A 19668-nucleotide genomic window follows, 5' to 3' on the forward strand; every position below is an offset into this window, starting at 1 on the left:
CAGAATTTTGCTAAAAATTAGAATGCAGCCTAAAGTAAAAACGTGAATTATACTATCTGAGGGAAAAAAAATTAAATTTCATAAAGTGCTTATAAAAAGTTTTATTTTTAAACAGAGAGAAGTGCTTTGGCTTCTCCACCATTATTATAAAAATACTGGTGGATAACCTGCTTTACATTAATGCATGAAAGTGGAAGGAATGTTCTTCAACCACATATTAGACAGATGTACCCTCACAGGTTTTATTTAATTCCTTTGTGTGAAAAGCTTCAGTCATGTCCCCTGGCCTGGCCCAACTGAATGCAAATGAGCGACAATTAAGAATTATCAACTAATATCACTATCTACCCAGAAGATACAAAATCTTGTATTTGGAAAACGTTGATTAAAAACAACCTTGCTTAGAGGTGAAAGGAAAATAATTCAAAATAAAAAACACTCTATTAAAGTAAACAGAGGGAAGGGGAAAAAGGGCACTGAGTAAATTTGAAGTAGTGAGAAAAGTATATAAGGACAACTAAAAACATCAGTGGTGAAAAGGAAGAAAATCCTTTCTTTCTGCTCCTAAGTATATTAGTAAGAAAACTAGCTTTAACACAGGTAAGTTATGAAAATAGGAACAGTGCACCTAGTAGAACAGAAAGACCATAAATTCTATCTATTTTTTATCTGAGAAAATACTAGATGATGATTTCATAATTAACATGAGTAATGGAATATAAAGAAGTCAAATCTCTTCTATTGCTTTTTAAGTATGGGAAGAAAAGGTAACAGTGCCACTATGTCCAAATTTCACTGTGGCATTTCAGTGTCTGACAGTATTTTCATTAAGAAATCTGCATCCAAAAGAAGAGCCCCACATGAAATGGATTAAAAACTCATAGACCATGAAATGCCAACAGTAAATAAAAGTCGCCACCATCAGCAAACGTGTGTTTCTAGAGGGCTCTAGCACAGATTGAATCATTTGCTGAGGTTATTCAACATTGATCAAAATCACATTTCCACACATTTATAATTTATGTCACAAACATTAGCACAATTTAGCTCAAAGAGCTCTGCAGTCCTGCAGCACAGCTGGTTCCCAACTGGCTGGACAGCTCTGCCACATACCAGATCTGCTGTGTGAGGTGTAACCAGAGGCTTCATATCCAAACACAACTCATATTTTACTGGAGTATGAATTTCAATCATTATGGCTTTTATAGAACTTTCAGAAGACAAGAAGAAGGGGGAGGAGGAGACGAGCACAAACAGCAGTTCTTGACTGTTCAATAATGTCGATGCCAAACAATGTTGATGTTGGGTTTCCCATGGCAAAACAGTAGAAACTATTCCCAACATTCCAAGTACAGCCAGGTCAGCACAAGTGTAAATGAAGCACCTGGGTGGTGAGGAACTGCCTAAAGCCAGGCCTAGGAATAACAATAACTATAATGTGTTTGACCCATTCTCTCAGCATACAAAACATTTCAAGTGAGACAAAGCCCTTCTCATTGAAGCCTTGGGAATCTGTTGCCAAAGTTTTGACTGGTCTCTTCTTCCAGGTAACAAGCAACGGGATAAGAGGAAATGGCCTCAGGTTGTGCCAGGGGAGGTTTACACCAGATAATAGAAAACTTTTCTTCAGGGAAAGGGTTGTCAAACATTGGAACAGGCTTCCCAGGGAAGTGGTGGAGTCACCATCCCTGGAAGTGTTTAAAAAACATGTGGATGTGGCATTTGAGGACATGGTTTAGGGGTGAACATGGTGGTGGTGCTGGTTTGACCATTGGACTTGATGATCTTAAAGGTCGTCTCCAATCTTAACAACTCCCCGGTTCTGTGATTCTAAATGCACGACTCCTACAAAGAAGGATTTGATCAGCATTTCCCATATCTTCCAGAGCTGAATTTTCTTCACTATTCAGCAGGGAGAAGAATAGGAAAGTGCTATGGAATACAGAGCACAATCCACCTCCGCCATGGTTTAAAAGTTAAGCAAAAATCAAAAACTTGAGACTAACTCAGGGTTTAAAACATCACAGACAAACACAACGCTGCTGCTTCAGCAAAAATTAAAGGTCAGATTCATCAGAGACCTTCTGCAGCTGTTTGACAGCCCAGATACCACCCCCAGTCAGATTAAGGAATGCAGTTTTGGTTTTATACTGTGGAATAAGGTTATTGCTAGAGCAAAGATCTGCGAGACACACTGAGAAGCTGACAGCACTCTTGCTCTTTGTGTAAGCTTTTGCTCAAACTTCTCTCTACAATCACATAACTCAAGTACTAGAAAGGATTCCTAGAAGTTTGCTTAATTAGCTTCCAGTTTTTAATACTACTTAATTTTTGTTTCAAAAAAAAAAAAGAAAAAAGAGACCAGAATAACATTTGCACAAATTTTGTTTCTATAAACTTTCAGAAGAAATAGAGGCCTCTTTCACGTACTTTGGTGGGAATCTGCCTTCAGGGTGTATTTACCAGGCAACTCCTCTAACCCACAGACACAGTGACCTGAACTTGTCACTGGACATCTGTGAGGCCAATGCAAAATGAGTCAACACCATCCACACACACTTGTAATTTGACTCATCCTAAAGCAGATACCTAAGTTAGGTTAGAGAAACCTGGACGTGATTACCTACATGTCTTGACTGCAAACATGAGCCAGCACAGTCAAATGTCACTAGTTTAGCTCTATCTGTAGATTTTTTGTGAAACTAATCAACCTCAAGGTCAGCTGATAAAGCAGTCAACAAACTTTCCCACTGTAAAACACAGCTTTCAATCACAGAATCATAAAATATCCCTAGTTGGAAGGGACTCACAAGGATCATCCAGTCCAACTCCTGGCCCTGCACAGGACCACCCCAGGAATCCCACCATGTGCCTGAGAGCGTTGTCTAAATGCTCCTTGAACTCTGTCAGGCTTGGTGCTGTGACCCCTTCCCTGGGGAGCCTGTTCAGTGCCCAACCACCCTCTGGGTGAAGAACCACCTGGGTGAAGTTTTGGTCTTAACAGTTAAGCTTTTGGGATTGTAGGTTTATGTTCCATGTTTTCCAGTCAAGAAGTCGATACCAGCTGCAACTTCATACTTGGTCCAACCAGGAGATTGTTGGAAACAGTGACTGGAAACTGTGACTGTCCTGATTCCACACACAATTCCATCTGACCACACACAGCCAAACCTGCACCTCCCACACAACAATCTGTCAGTGTGAACAGACCCATCTCCTGAAATGCACTACAAGAGTCAGGGAAGGTCTCCTTCTTCTGTCAAAGTGGAAACAAAAACTGAAGTTAGAGGGAACATAGTAAAACCAGTTGTATCATGAAAAATGGTCACAGAACAAAAAAAAAAGTAATTTTAGAGATTAAAAGTAATCTAAAAATAAGTATAATTTTCATTCTTTGCTTATATACTGTATTATCCCTTTGTGATACCAGAACTCTTGCTTCGTGAAATGTTTGATGACATCCCACTGCAAACTGAAATTTCTGAGAACTATTTCAGTAACTTCTACCATTTTTTTTCTGAATAGCAATTATCTTTCCTTCAGAAGGGAAAGATTTTCTTTTAGTCTTCTATTATTGATGCCCAGTGGCTGCTTTCTCTCTCTGATTCTCTCTAATGCTTCATGCTGGGCTTTAATCTAAACAAGTTCCTATTCATTGGGCTGACGGTGTGATGTGCCTGGGCACATGGGCACAAAAAAGAACTTTTACAATAGTGAAGGTGCCAGCTGGAAAATGCAGCATCTGGAAAGGAAGAGCTACAAAAGGCATCAGTTCCAGCTGAGTTCCAAGCTCCATGAACGGAGACAACATCCAGCTCACGGACCTTCAGTATTGAAGTGATCAGGAATTCAACCTAAATCTCAGCTGCAGTTACAAAATACTTTCCTCCAATTGTATCAGAAACTCTTGAATGACAGTTTTAAAAAAAGCAAAACCTCTCTCTTTCTGCAACTAAAGGGCACAAAGTATTTTCTACTCAAAGGCTCTATTTTTGCTTAAGAGCTTCTCAAAACAATTTGACATTTCGACGTTTTTCCATGTTATTGTGATCAATGTGCATAAACTGAGAAAAGTATATCCTTCCAGTATCCTTTAAAATTTGACAGGTGCTGTGGAAAAGCTAAAGATTGTATTTTGGAGTCTTACCTCACAATGGGCAATTTGGTGAAGGGAACAGGAGGTAACTTCAGACCATCTGGAAGAGTGATGACTTCCATTGTTCCAGGGCATTTTGCTGTATAGCTTTCCAAGCTCTGTGTTACATCTTTCTTTTCTAGAAAATAAAATTACAAAACAATTTCAAACCCACATGTATCAAAAATTTAAGAAGTTACAAGTTAAAGTTTTATTTGGGGATTTTTTTTGTATTTACACAAAATAACTCTAATGGCATGCCAACTAATTTTTGCATACAGCAGTTGGAGCTTTGTTCTAGAAGCCTCAACAGATGGATCAAATATAATTAAGTGACCTCTAAGCAAAAGAGTTTTCTAGCTTTCTCAGAATTTTCCAAATGCCAGTCTATACCTACTTTTTTTTAGGTTTTTTATTGTCAAAATAAAAGTTTCTACAATTTATCTCATAAATCTACACATCCAACACATTTGGCCTCATGCATGTTAAGGTTATTAATAATAGCATTGTATGGGAACAAGCCCTGCTCTGAAACATCAGATGAAATAATATCAAAGGCAAAGAAGAGAAACAAATTATTTTTGATGTTACCTTGTGTGAAAACTACCTAATTCTTAAAATAATTGTACTCTATTATGCTACTAAATCATAACAACTGCTAGAAAAATTTTCTTTGGTTTTGCTTAAAAATATAAGAACATTCAAATAAACTGTGGAAGGTGTCCCTGCCTATGGCAGGGCAGTTGGAACTAGATGGTCTTCAAGGTCCCATTCTGTGATTCTATGATTCCCCATTTCTCTGACAAAATGGGAGTCTGAAAACAGAAATAAGCCTGAGAGTGTGTTTAGAGAGAAGAATGAGACAGCTGAAAAGTCTTAGACCTTTATTGTTTTAAAGCACAGTGAACATTCATAGAATCAAGTGTGTTTGGGTTGGAAAGGACCTTGAAGACCATCTAGTTCTAACTACCCTGCCATGGGCAGAGGCACCTTCCACTATACCAGATTGCTCCATATATGTGCTACCAACAAAAATAACTATTCAATAACCCAACTGTTTCTGAAAATACTGCAAAGATCAAAATACTCAATGATAAAATAGAAAAGGAAAGGGTGATAGCAAATACTGCTTTCCAAAAAAACTGCTTGGAGAGGTATATTGGGTCACACAGCAAGATTTTGGTAGCGAGGGATGCTCTAGGTGTGGCCTCTGGGAGAAGAGACCAGGAGTAGCTCCATGAGAGAGCCAGTTCCAGCCAAATCCAAAAAGGAGCTGCTGCTGCCCAAAGCTGGGCCCATCAGTTACATTGGTGGCATGTCCCTGATAACATATTTAAGAAAGGGTAAAAAATGCTGCATAGCAGCTGTGAGAGGGAGGAGTGAGAAAAATGTGAGAGAAACAAACCTTGTAATGAGGCCAAAAACAAGGAAACCTGCCCGAAACACCAACTTGGGCCTTGAAAGCCCCAAACATCCAGCAATGTTTGTGCTGCCCACATCAATCCAGCTTAGTTTGTGAGCTTCTACTGCCAGGAGTAAACACTTTCAAAGCAAATAAACATTGACTGTAGTGCCCTTCACTAGAGAATTAATGCCACATAACTGACAAACTGCTTTGCTCGTGTCTCTGTTTCACTGAACTGTCTCTTGAGCCACTCCTCACATTTTCATTTCCTACAGGAAATATTCCCAAAAACACATTATTAGACATCCCACATATGCTCAGGCAAGGAATTGTAGTGGTTCAAGACTGATTATTTTCATAAAAATTTCAGGTTATTTGCCATGTCATGTGAGCAAGGGCACATTGTGCAAATAGAATCCACTGAGACGGAAATCTTCACAGCTACCAAAAATGATGAAGACAACACTACAGCATGTGCTTAATTCTGCTTGAAACTGGATATTCTGTCATTCTGGAGAACTGGCTTTCACTTCCTAGTGTGAAACACTCAGTTATTGTGCTCACAGAAGGCCGGCTGCCACTTGCAAAAAGCATTTGTTTATAGATTTCTGAGGTGCATTTTTTTTCCACAGCAGTAGCTCAGCGAGCTTTCCATGAAGACAAGGCTAAACCAAGCCATTTTTCTCTGCTGACGTGGTATGGAATAGTTTTAAAGGTGCTGCTGGCCCTCTATTCCTTCTCCTTAGCACCACATCTCAGCTGAGATGCTGAAGGAATCTACATACTGAGAAGTGTTCTGGATGCAAAAGAGCTGCCTGATCCTGCCCAAGAGCTGCCTCTGAAAGCAGATGCTGGAGCCTCCTCCCTTGACTGAGCACCTCGGATCCCTGACCTCTGTGGCCTAATAGTTGCCAAAAACCTGTTACAGACTGGCAGTCTCAAACAGGTCTGAATTCTCCCAGCTTTTGTCTGCCTGTCACCGTACTCTGACACCATCAGAAATCTCACAGACCTCCTGGGAGGATCCATTCAACTCCTCAGTCTCCTTCCTGACCCAGAGTTTAGAAGATTTCTGTGACTGAAACACTTACCACTGGTACTTATCTTTCTCTTTACAAAGAAGACAGAGAAAACAGCTGCTTTTGGAGGTCTTTACCCACCTGGGGTCTTCGTGCTTCTACAGGTCAGCAGGAAAGCAATCATCACTTGATCCTGTGACCTGTGAATTCACCTGAACAGCTTTAAAAGCCTGTCCTGCAGCTGGGAACACCACTGGATACTCTTGTGTAGGTATCAGAGACTCATTTATTGAGTGAGAAGTGATGGGTTATTTTTTCATCTGCAATAACTGCGTTCATGGGGTTTTTTTCCCCTCCAGTTTCTGTCCAGACTCACTGAAAGATCAGGATCACAGAATGGCTGTAAACCAAACAAAGCTGAACAAAGCCACAGTCAGGAGTGGCACCGGAGCACGTACTGCAGTTTGTTCAGCATAACCTCATAGTTCAGTTCCCCCATTTCACACCAAATTGGTTTTGACTGCTTCTGACAACTGAAAATTTTGCAAGTCCACCCATATTCTTGGGATTTCATTGCTTAACTGTTTCCCATCACCACAATGAGCACTGGGTTTGTCTAAAAGCTGATTCAAACCTTCTAATACGGCAACACAAAAATCTGAAAGCTTCAGGTGCACAGTTAGAAACCATTCGTGACTGAAACATCAAAAAGCAAAGACTTTCTGCTCGTTTAGCAGTCATGTGGAACAATATTTCACAATAATGGAGCCATTGAAAAATCAGACCAGGAGAGGAGAGGAGGTCAGTTATAGACTAACGTTTTTAGGCACTTCAGTTTGTGTGATTTAACAGTATCACACAAACAGCATTTCATGCCTTGGTAGACAACAGAGAAAATCAGAAGAACACAATTGCTGTAACTGTCTTATTTCAGCTATTTAATATTTGAAGAAATTTAAAGTATCTGTACATGGGCTCAGTCACTACCCATTGAAAACTAAGGCAAGTAGTAAAAACACAGCATTTGTTCTCTGGCAAACAATTGGTTGATGTTGTTTTGATCAAGTCACTGTGTCCCTTGCAGAACAACCTACACCCGGGTGGAATGGGAATGAAGAAAGGGACAATTTTATGTCTGAGATGCCAATCACACTGGAAGACAATTTCATTTCCTTATGCAACTTGCTAAAATGTTGAAAAAGGAAGTCAGAAAACAAATGGCTAAAAGCCTTCTGACTTCAGTTTCCCCTGGTGATAAGCCCAGAATGAACATTTTAACAAAAAACCCTGTACCCAGAGTGCTTTGTGCTGGCTGAGCTTTTTCTTCTCCCTTGAAAACAGCAAATAATGGTCAAAAAGGAGAAGTCCAAGGACAGCTCCTGCAGCAGCCAGGCCCAGACCCAACTGCCTCAGGACAGAGATGCAAACATCTTAATAAATTACTAGTAGCACATAAAAAGACAAAAAGTCAGTCTGACAACAGAAAGAACAAGAGAAACAGTAGTTTCTGCACCCAGAAACAGAGATATGGCCTTCCAGTACCTGAGGGGAGCCTACAAGAGTAGGATTTTTTACAAGAGTGTGTATAGGACAAGGGGGGATGGCTTCAAACTGAGAGTAGTTTTAGATAGATATTAGGAAGAAATTCTTCCCTGGAAGGGTGGTGAGGCACTGGCACAAGTTGCCCAGAGAAGTTGTGGATATTCCATCTCTGGAAATGTTCAAGGCCAGGTTGGATGGGGCTGTGAACAACCTCGTCTAGTGGAAGGTGTCCCTGCCCATGGTAGGGGGGTTGGAATGAGATGATCTTTAAGGTCCCTCCCAACCCAAACCATTCTGTGATATTTCCTTCACACAAACACAGAAAAATGAAAATTGTTTGGTGAGCCCTGTTACAACTAGAGAAGAAATAAAATTCCATGTCTGCTTCCAGGGGAATCTCCAGCCTCACTGTGCCATCGCGACACAGCGTATTCCTTAAACTAAAGAATTTCAAAAAGACCACAAAATGTGTTAGGACCCTCAAAAAAGCTGAATGAGAAACTGAATATTCATAGACAGCAACCACTACAGACTTTTTACCTTGCAGTGAATCACCAGACTGCAGGATGTGCCAGGCAGTGCCTCAGCTCTAGTTCTGGGCCGTGAGCACCCTGTTTGTACCCTCAGTGCATCACTTCACTACCACAGGCAGGCCAATGCTGGGAGAGGAGCACCTCAGCAACACTTGCATCATCAACACACCAATGCAGCATTTCAGCTGTGTAATTCTGTCAATGCAGCATTTCAGCTGTGTAATCCAGCAGAACAGAGCAGCTCCTCTCCTGGGCAGGCAACACCACCTGGTTTTCCATCCCACTAACTCCGATAGGTGTTGGGTGACGCATTTTCTACCGTTTTAGTAAAAAGAGAGCACCTCTAATATTTTCCTGAAAAACACATGGAGCAAGTAAACACAACTTAAAACTGCTCAAAGATCAGATACTTGAACAAGCTGCTTTGTAAGCAAGGCAAGGAATTCTGGGTGTTCATCCCAACACTGTCTCCTGCAACAAGTGTGTGTGTGTTCTCACCGACTCCAAAGCTATTCTTATGGGGAAAACCAGAAAGGCACTGTCAGAGTACGAATGCCACCTCTTTAAGAAATCAGGCAAAATAAGTCTCTAAATAAATACAGTGGAAACTAACAAAATTCACTGTTTCACATGGAAAAGAGCAGAAACCACAAGAAAATAATTAATTTGTGCTATCCAGAAAGCCAGACCCGTTGTCATGAACAGACCATCATGAGCTGGATCAAAGAAAGTGACTCCACCCACACAAAGGATTCAGTTATTTGCTGTATAACAGCTCACCTTCAAAAAAATAAGTTATCAGTTTACTACTAACTTTGCAGGAAGAAGATAAGTTTTTAACGCAAATAAAAATAGCTGTGTTAGAAGCAGAATGTTTTCTGCTTCCACAAATAGAATGGGAAGAGACTGACTAAACACACCATGATCTTCTATTACAAGATTTGTAATAATGACATAAAACGTGTACACATGAAGTCCCAGCCAGTTTGCACAAAAATATTTTTAGCTAAAATCTCATGAAAATTTGACACAGCTGAAATCAGAGTTCAGAAAGACACCATTAAAATTTCAATATCTAGTTCTCCACCATCTCTGGGAACTTCAGATGTTTGTATACGTTCAATACTAAAAAAATGCATTTTGTACATATAAAATCAGTATATAAACCACCAAACAACATTAAGCATATTTTCATGTTAAGAAATACCAGCAGATCTACCTTTACAAAAAGTGGTGCAAATTAGGCATAGATAACTTCTGTATCAATAAAAAAAGTTAAGGACTGCTGCAAAACTGCTTGTGAGCAAGGCAGGTTTTGTAAAAATTCCCAGATAGAATGGCATAACTGCTAAGTACATCTGATTTTGTATTTTGGGTGGAAGAAGCAGAGATAGAAGATGGCAAGAACAGCATCTTCCCCACGATACTGCTATGGAAAGTCAGAAGAATTTCGCCAGAGAGGTTTGATTCAAATTTTCAATGCCTCCACAAAGAGACTCTTGCTTGAGAAAAGGGCAGTTTAATTGTTTAAAAAACTAGAAAACTGCCTGAAAACTTTAAACAAAAACATGTCCATTCTCTACCGTAACATACAGTTGAGTTTTCCCCTCCTTCTGGAAAAACATCTCTTCAGTATCACTCCTACCTTGCTCATTTTTTCTTAGCACATCCAATCATACTCAACGGACATCACATGGGGAGGTCACCAAACTACCTGGATGATCCTCTTGTAAACATGGATATTTATTTTCCATATAAAGTGCCACTTTCAATAGCAGCCTTGACTCCAGTGCCTTCCTTTGGATTTGGGCTACAGAGATCAGTATTGACTCTGTTAAGTGTTGTAAAAATTTATTTGAATTTTAGTAATACAGCACCTCCTAAAACAGCTTCTTTTGGTACAAAAACATTAGCTCTTAAAAATACAGCTCCATGTCTTCATCCAATTAAAGTACAACTTCCCCAAAGGAACTTTTTGTTTTCTAGAATAAAAAGTTTGCCAACGTGTCTTCCTTTGCACACTTTTCCCTCAATTAACCAAATCAGTCTCCTTTGAGACCAGAGGTATCTACGTGAAGAAAGGAATTTTGACTTAAAGCTCAGAAAACTCCTTTTGCTCAGAAGTGACTTTAAACAAATCAATAGGAAATTTCTGTCATAAAGAAATGCACTATTTTACTGTAACGAGTGACCTGCTGTTTTACCTACAAATCTGGTATTGGCTGAAGGCTTTGTCTGCACCTCATCAACACACAAATCTAAGCAAAGGTAAATCACGTGTGAAAGACTTACAGGTTTGTCTGTAATGCTAAACATTTCATTCACAGTACATTATTTTTTCTTTTATATTACATATGACTTAAAAAATTGCTGTTTTTCCTAGTTGGTGCTATGCAAATGAATTTAATTTTTAAAAAATTGCTGGTTTCCCTATTTGGTGCTATGCACATGAATTTAAATTTTTTATCCCCATTGTTAGTTTACTCCATTTCATTTATTTATTCCACTTCAAAGAAAACCCCACACTATAAAAGACACATATTTCACGAAAATAAATTACACCTTCTTAATAAAGCAGCTTGAACAAGGTTATTAAAGTCAGCTTGTGTCTAGAAAACACAAATTCCAGAGAGAGATTTTTAAAGGGGGGGTTAAAAAAAAACAGGAAATAATGTTGCAGATAAACAACTTTTGGGAGCAAGAACACATAACTGTGCTGAAGCTTGATAGCACACAACTGAAGAAAACACAGAACTAGATGAAAAGCAGCAAAAGTCATGGCACCAGGATGAGTAAGAAGAATGAAATGACTTCTAAGGAGCTTCCTCCTACTTAAAGTACACTCTCCAAAGTCTGTTATTCCAATGTGTCAGAAAGCATTTACATTCAAGCTTTTTTAATATATTCATTCTTACACCACACTCTGCCACTGCTATACATCAAACACATGAGATGACAGGTCTGTTCAATTACATTTTTTATATATATATATATACACACACACACACACACACATTTTTTTTATATATATGTGCACAGATGAGATATGGCACTTTGCTGAAGCTATAAAATATTTCAAACTAATGGCTAAGAACCTCCCAAGCTGCTATAAATATCCCCTGGTAATTACATTGAAGATTTCAGTCTCCATCCTGAAATCATTAATTTGAATATTATAAGAACCAACCAGAGTAGCTCCTTTTTGAAAGGTTTATTGGATGGGCAAAGTCAACTTGCAGGTACTTTTTCAACTAAAATCCAATGCAGAGCATTAAAACCAGTTCATTAGTGCCAGTCAAGTAAATCTCTCTTCAACTCAGAAGTTTACATCAAGTTTTAATTTGCATATATTCTCTGCTCAGTCTGATTAAAGCTTCATTCTTCTCAGCCCTTGAAATCACTAACTTTCACCTTTCTAAAAATTAATTTACACAATATGAAGGCACCTAGGAGAAATGCTGCCCTAATTTAAATGCAGTTTAATATGCACTAATTTAAAGGCACAAAAGAGAAGCTACAGAGCAAAGCAGTTTGTGGGTACATTACACACACTTTGGGGGATCATCTGTGACAGCACCAGCAGACTTTCTAAGAGCAGGTTTCCAACGCAGGATCTCTTATTTTCCACTCTCTAAAAACATTATAACAATCAATTCTACTCTAGAAACTCTTCTAAACAACCCTGGCTCAGAAAGGAATTGTGATATTGTCATTTTTGCCAGTTCCCTAAAAGCTTACAACTGTTTTGCCAAGTGGCTGGTTTGGGCTGGGGTAGAGTTCATTTTCCTCACAGTGGCTGGGATGGGGCTGTGCTGTGGAATTGTGCTGAAAACACTGTTGATAATACAGAGATGGTTTTGTTATTGCTGAGCATGTGACTAAGAAACTCCTTCCTCCACACTCTAATCTTATTCACTTATTGCTTCTTTCCACCTCTTCTAATCATTAATTAATCAATGTACCAAAAGGTGTTGTTCAGTTTTATTTTTTTCTTATAGTTCAGGAACATTGTATTAACTAAATCACACTTATTTAAATGCATTCCTTGGAAATAAGTCATGCTTCAAAGATGTTCTAACTGCTTCCCATTAGATCACAACTATCACAATTATACACCTATTATTATTTACTAGAGTTTCTTATAACGTACCCAGTACAGAGGCCAAATTTACTGAACTCCAGAGGGGTTCAAAGGATGGAATTTGGTTTACCTCACTTCAAGAGAAGCACTGATGATTAGGATAACTAGGACACAAACACCTAGATAGAAGAATTTCCATCCCTCTCTGAACTCTTAAAAATATGCAGGGATGCATTTGCCATCTGTAATTTTAAAATGAGAATGAAAATAATTTAAGGAATCCATTAACTGCAACTTTGTAGTTGCAGTAGTTTGTAGTTCAGGCATTTAAAATTAAAATTCTCTTAGCTCTTTTAACCTTATCTGTTACCTGAAATTTATTACTACTCATTTAACAGTTCAGATCACTTCCCCACCATAAACCATTCCTAATTACACTTTGAAATAATTCCATGGATTTATTCTCTGTAGACGCAGGACCAGCCTCGGAATCTTCTCTCCTTGAAAAGAAAACCTTGATCCAAATTTTCTGATACAAAGTGTCTCTTCCTATCCCTCAATTATCTTTCAGTCCTGGCAGGCTCCCTGCTTCTATGTGAAGTTATTCCTTTTCAGGAGTTCAGCAGGTTACACCTCAAAATCCTTTCTGGGCTTATGTCTTTATCTTTAACACTTTTATAATCTTGTTTCCTCTAACCTAAATATGAAGAACAGGAGAAAAAAAATAGGGGCAGCACTATGGGAACAGGTAGGAGAAAGGGCAAACTGAGGGGAGAAATGGTGAGCAACCAGCTCCAACTAAAATGATGAGCTGAATGTCTCAAGAACTTGTGGTACAGTATCTAAACAGGGGTAAATTAGAAAGTCACAGCAGATAAACAAGAGAACAGGAGATGGCCAGGTGAACAGAGTCACAAGTTGCTCCAGCAGTCCCTCAGAACAAGAGGTGGTTTTAAATCACTCCATGCTCCAGAGTAGCAGCAGTTATTTATAGGCTCATGGGCTATTCTTATCCCCTTCTCCAACGAAATGCCGTTAAGTCAAATCCCTGGGAGGAACTATAACTCACCAAGTGCCTGTGCAGCTTCACTTCATTATCCCAGGTTTGCATGGACATTCAAGACCATGTTTTAGGCAAAGGTCCTCAGAAACTGAGTCTGGTCCTTAACTGCTGCTTGGCAGGAGGGTTACAAAGGGTTATACTTAAGGGCATTTCCACAGTCACTTTTGGTCTAGCTGTCAATTTTCACGAGCACAGTTTAATATTCTTCCTTATTTCAAGTATTTCCTTATTTCTACATAGCAATTTGAAATTTAAATAACACCAAGTGAATGCATATGCAATCTGTTCTATAAATAAAACCATCTAAAATACTGCACAGTTTCCCCTCTCAAACTGTGAGATCGAAAGGCTTATTTTAGGAGCTGTAAGACTCCACGTCTGACATCACCAAACCAGGCTCACCATCATTTCTGAAGATAAACAAGGTTTGGGGTTTTTTTCTTGGATCAATCTCATCACTTCTTTGCAACAGACACGACCTCACCCTGGCAGTTGACACATCAGCCTGACTTGAGCACAGCAGACTGGGAAGGAGGATGAAAAGGTTCTGGAAGAGCTCTCAGATCACTGGTGTAAAGTCCCTCAGCCACAAACAAATCCAAGCTGTCAAAGGCACCAAGGGGGTCTGCCCAGCCAACACTGACAAGTCCATCCCAACTCATCTAGAGGATGAGGGGAACTGAAACAGCATTCAGCAGAAATTTTGGCAGAAATTCTCTATTAGTTACAATGATCTCAGTACAGGCTGAGAACAAGCATCTTCAGGAAGGTGAGAGACTGTCTTCATGAGAAAACAGCCTGGAGCCAAACCTAAAAACCTCTGGGGTTTGCATGGCATGGATCAACATGTCCTAGGATTTTGAAGAGCCAGCAGGAATAGCCAGTACTGCAGTAGGGATAGAATCCTGTCACCATGGAGTGTGGAATCACAGCAATGAAATTTAGAAAACTAAGAATATTTCTTAAAATTCAACTCAAAACCTTTGAAAGGAACAGAACCCTTTTTCTTTCGTAGAGCTGTGTTTTTATCATCCACTGAGCAAGTGCAGCCATGCCAGGCAGTCACTGTCTGATATACACCATAAAAACTCCTGCCCAAGGAATTCTCTCAGCCACTCCAGGGTATTTCCTGGACAAAGTCTTTCACTAAAGATTTCATGTCTTTTTGCAGAATCAGTGACTGTGGCCAGGGTGATGAGTATCCACTCTGGGAAGGACGTGCCTCTGTCACTGGGGTATTTGTAATGAAGCCCAGGATATCATTTTTAGCTTGCTAGGGCTAAAACAAATTTCTTTATGACACCAGTAGAAAGATAAATAAGCTAGAATTGGTCAAAGTCTTATGCTTGGTGAGCTAAGAAGCACCAAAAACCAGATCAGCAAAACTGGAACAACAAGTTTATCTGACCTGCCAACCTGACAGGTGTTTTGTGGTCATGGCTGTGGAACGTGGCCTATTTATTTTTGGTCACTGCTGCTGCTGAAAAGGCTAAAGGCAAAGATCACCACAAGGATTCTGGATTACATGATATCCACTATTTTGTGTCTTTCTGGTGCTGAAAGGTTAACATGTACATACATGAGAGGCCACATAGTCGTTCTTCACACAGCCAGTGTGGTTCTGTTTCTAAAGAGAGTCTGCCTGTTGATCTGGGGAATTTGATTCAGCAGAAGAGACATTTTGAGATACCACAGACCTTGCTAACGGTGTAATGGTACCTGTGCTGACAACCCAGTTGGGTGGAGAAGCACCTAAAGGGTCCCAAGAGAGCTCAGTCAGTCATGTTGGCTGCATCCAAAATCAACAACCACGATGGAGAGAAGAAAAAAAACATGGAACATTGTCATTTGTCTTGCCACCTCTGCCTGCTGACTGTCCAGGATAAACAGGTACAACTGGTGTCAGAAGGTCAATGTGCACCTTCATTTTAGCTTCCACAATCCCAAAGCCCGGCCAAACTGCTTAGGGAACCAACCTCCCCGCTAAAGTCTGGTTACAGAGGATGCAGCTGGAACTAGAGTCCAATTATACAAGAATCAACCACACACAGGAAAGACAGGAAGGCACACTAGGATATTCCAGGAAGTACAGTTCCCTCAGTTGTCTCCATCACCTACTGTCAACTCAAGAATAAAGACATCCAAGAACTCTGGTCAGCAGGTGAAAAATTATTTCTTCATGTTTAATGAAGACTCATTACAGAGTCAGTAGTTGAATTAATTAAGAACATGACAGACAGAGCAGCAGAGATCTCGGATGTGAAGGCTGTCACCTCACTAGAAGGCTGGAAAGAACTCAAGCACAAGGATCTCAAGATCTTAGCAGAGCTACACTGAGAAGCACTGGAAAGTGCACATTATTTCACAGATAATAAAACAGCCAAACTTTGAGTATCTTTAATGAACTGAACTAGCCCACAAAAAAAAAAAAGAATGAAGCATTCCTCATCTCATCCATGCTATGCCTGGTCACCTCAGCACACTGAGATCTTTGCCACCAGAAGCCAAAGAGCGGGAATGACAGCTGGAAACCTGCTGAATGTCTGGAAGAATGTGAGCTGGCAGGGTGAGGGACATGCTCCCTGTGAGTGGTTTCTGTGTGGACAGTCACATTTCCTTTGCAGCTCTTTCCAAACAGTTCTGTGGTTAGAGAGGCCCGAATAGATGAGCCTACTCAGAATCATTTGCACACAACACAAACCATGGTCCTTTTAAGCAGGATGAAAATTATCAGGAAAGACCCACAGTAAAATATTGGAGTTTTCCCCCAGTATCTGACCCTACCCAACTCAAATTCACTGAGCTGCACACACAGTCTTGTTTCAAAAAGCATTATGCAAAAGACACATTTAATACCAAGCAACTTTGCAATTGCACATTTTAATTCTTATTTAAAGAAAGTGATTCTCAAGGGAAATGTTAACATTAAAACATAATGGCTTGAGATTAGATGTTTAATGCAGAATTTGGTACCTCTTTTTGCTGAGCAGAATATTGCATTTTACATATTTATGTAACTAAATAGTTTTATTTTAAACCAGATTCTTAGCTTCCATGTTGTTAAAACAGTGATGACATCTCTCATTTACTTGATGATACTTTTTATTTAGATTTGTCAGACTGCATGGTTGCAGATTCAAGTAAATTCAAGTAAACACAGACAAAAGCTGTATTTTAAAATAACTGTCATTCAATTAAAACATTAAATTTTGTTTTAAACACGAACCAGTTTTGACTATTCATTTGTGTCCTGTGAACAGAAGCAAGAACTTCTAATTAACCAATCTAGATTTCATTGTAATAACTAAATCTCATCTGCTGAATTTCTACTTGAAGAATAAATCATTTTTTTCTGTTTTCTGAAGTCCCAATAATCCAAATTCAACTGAACTAGAAATGAATAGAATTAGATTAACAAATTAGAAAATATTCCTCTTCTGTGTCTAGAAGCACCCAATCCTGAGAGAAAAAGGGTTAGAAGATCAAGGTACAGTGCCACTGGAAATGTTTAGCTGGTAACTTCCTCTCAGTTTAAGACTTTTTACTTCTATTTATTCTATTTTTAAAGATGATCTGCAAACTACCCAAATTTTAAATACAAGCATAGGATTTAGTGTATTATTAATAACAAGCTTTAAAAATATGAAGTTTATTTAAGAAACAAGACATTCAAGTAAAAACCTAATTTTCAGAAGAGTGAGTCTTCCTCCACCTAGTAACTGGTAACTTGGCTACTTTCTATGCAGCCCAGAAAAATAGTAAAATTGTAGAATTCTTGAACTCCAATGCCCCTGGATTATTTCTGTTTCTTATTAAAACTTCAATTGGATAAGAAAACCTGGACATTTCAGTCATGTGATTATCAGAGAGTACTGATTACAAAACCTTTTTAACAGTTAAGGGAAACAGTTCAGAGTAATAACATGATCCTATGTACTCAATAGTCTTGCTTCTGTCCTTTCCTACAATCCAAGATTAAACAGGGTTTGTTGCTTTATTTTTTCCTAATATTCTGATATTTTTTTAAAAAACCCTATAAATTTAAAGTAAGTTTCTATGCTAAATCAAATCCTTGCACAACATCAGGTTGGACTTGATGACCTTGGAGGCCTTTTGCAGCCTTAATGATTCCATGATCACACAATACCAATCTCAGAAGAATTACAAATAAAATGACAAGCCAGAAATATCAGGTCTCATTGAACTGGATGCTTTACTCAGACATAGTGTCTGAAGGCAAGAAACACACAAGCTGCTTCTCTTGAAGATTTCAAACCTTTTCAGGACTAAGAATTAGCAGTATCATGCACAGTGGAAGAGCTTAAAACCTTGTTTCCAGCCAAACTTTCCACACATATCAACTACAAACACTGGAAAATTCAAGGACCTTTTGACAGCAAATAAGATCTACGGACAAAAAGATCATTTACTCTAGTTTTTCAGTTCTTCTCCTTCTTCCACTACCGATTTGAGCCATCAAAAAGAGGGAATTAGGCAGGCAAATACCTAAAGTTTTTTGCTGCAGGAGTCACCAAGGAGAGATATTTGGCCATAACTAAAGGAGAAAAGAAAAAAAAAATCCCTACACTTTTTCAATTTCATCCTTTTTATGATACACAAGGGAATAGTTGGAAAAAATGCATTTCTTACCTGGTTTACTGAGAAGCAAAAATAATTTTTAAAACTCAGCACTCATTACGCTCATTAGTCTCATTAAGATGGGTGATAAACAAGTCAGTCTGAAATATTTTTTCCTCAGAAACATAATACAAACACAACAGTTGGCACTCTGGGCTTTTCCAGGTAATTCTGTAAAGCCTGCACATCCCTTTCCCCACAAAAGGATCTTCACACGCATCGTTCCCATTTCTGAACATCATCCACAGACACATTCATTCCACTGAAAAATTTATTAAATCCCATTAAAACTTACTGCTGAACTTATAAAAATTTGAAAGAAACTTAGAGAAACTTAAGCCCACTGTCCTAGTTAGAAACTGTTTAACTCAAGTCCATCACATTCGGCTTCTAGAGGTTAGAAACACAGAATGATCTGGGCTGGAAGGGACCTTAAAGATCATCTTGTTCCAACTCTCTGTTGATTGATTCCCATCAACAACCCACCTCAGGCACACACAGAATTCCCCAAGTTCCATGCTCTCCATCACTGCTCAAATTAGACATATTTCAAAACAGAGTTGCATTACTTGACTGTAGGACAGAAGAAAGCGCAAATATCTCCTTCTTTTGAAAGTCATACCTTGGTCAGAAAGGAAATCCAGCATGGTCTGGAGGAGGAAGGACAGATGCCTGACACACAGGGCAGGATTGCCCATCCTTCTGGAAGCGTAGACCAGCTCATGGAGCAAACGCATCTGCACTGCAGCCCACCCTCGGTGAGTGCCTGGCAAGGAAACACGGATTTAATACTTTTTAAAGCCAGGAGTCATCACAAACACATTGATTTCGGTTTTCTTTATATACTAAGCAGCAATTTTATGACACTTAAAACAATCACCCAACGGAACCAGTAATTACAAAATCCAAATCTCATACTCGAAATAAAAATTAGGATCTTTTGAGTTTGCCTGAATACCTAAACAGGAAATCAATTTTTGTTTTATAGGCTTGTCTATCCATTAATAAATGTATCATTAAAATTCAGAAAATGAAATTAACGCTTCCCATGAAGGAAAAACCAAATGATACATAAAACCTGAGAAGTTTTATATTTTTTTAAATTCTCTGGGCAAGAAATTCACTTCATACAGAAACTTAATTTTTATTGAAATCATAAAATTACAGAATGGTTTGGGTTGGAAAGGACCTTGAAGATCATCTCGTTCCAACACCCCTGCCATGGGCAGGGACACCTTCCACTAGACCAGGT

General features: G+C 39.0%; 1 protein-coding gene across 10 annotated transcripts in view; it reads right to left on the reverse strand.

Moving 5' to 3' along the window:
• TRAPPC9 (trafficking protein particle complex 9) overlaps positions 1–19668 on the reverse strand; it is a 459142-nt gene that overhangs the window by 412268 nt on the left and 27206 nt on the right. For all 10 annotated transcript variants that reach the window (XM_027684410.1, XM_027684408.1, XM_027684411.1 and 7 more), the window contains 2 exons: positions 19039–19182; positions 4148–4274 (listed from right to left, as the gene is read on the reverse strand). In XM_027684410.1, the coding sequence (XP_027540211.1) occupies positions 4148–4274; positions 19039–19182 (271 nt within the window). The remainder of the gene's footprint in view (positions 1–4147; positions 4275–19038; positions 19183–19668) is intronic.

The sequence above is a fragment of the Neopelma chrysocephalum genome, unplaced genomic scaffold (genome assembly GCF_003984885.1).
Source record: "Neopelma chrysocephalum unplaced genomic scaffold, ASM398488v2 Primary Assembly neopelma1_66, whole genome shotgun sequence".
Lineage (NCBI taxonomy): Eukaryota > Metazoa > Chordata > Aves > Passeriformes > Pipridae > Neopelma > Neopelma chrysocephalum.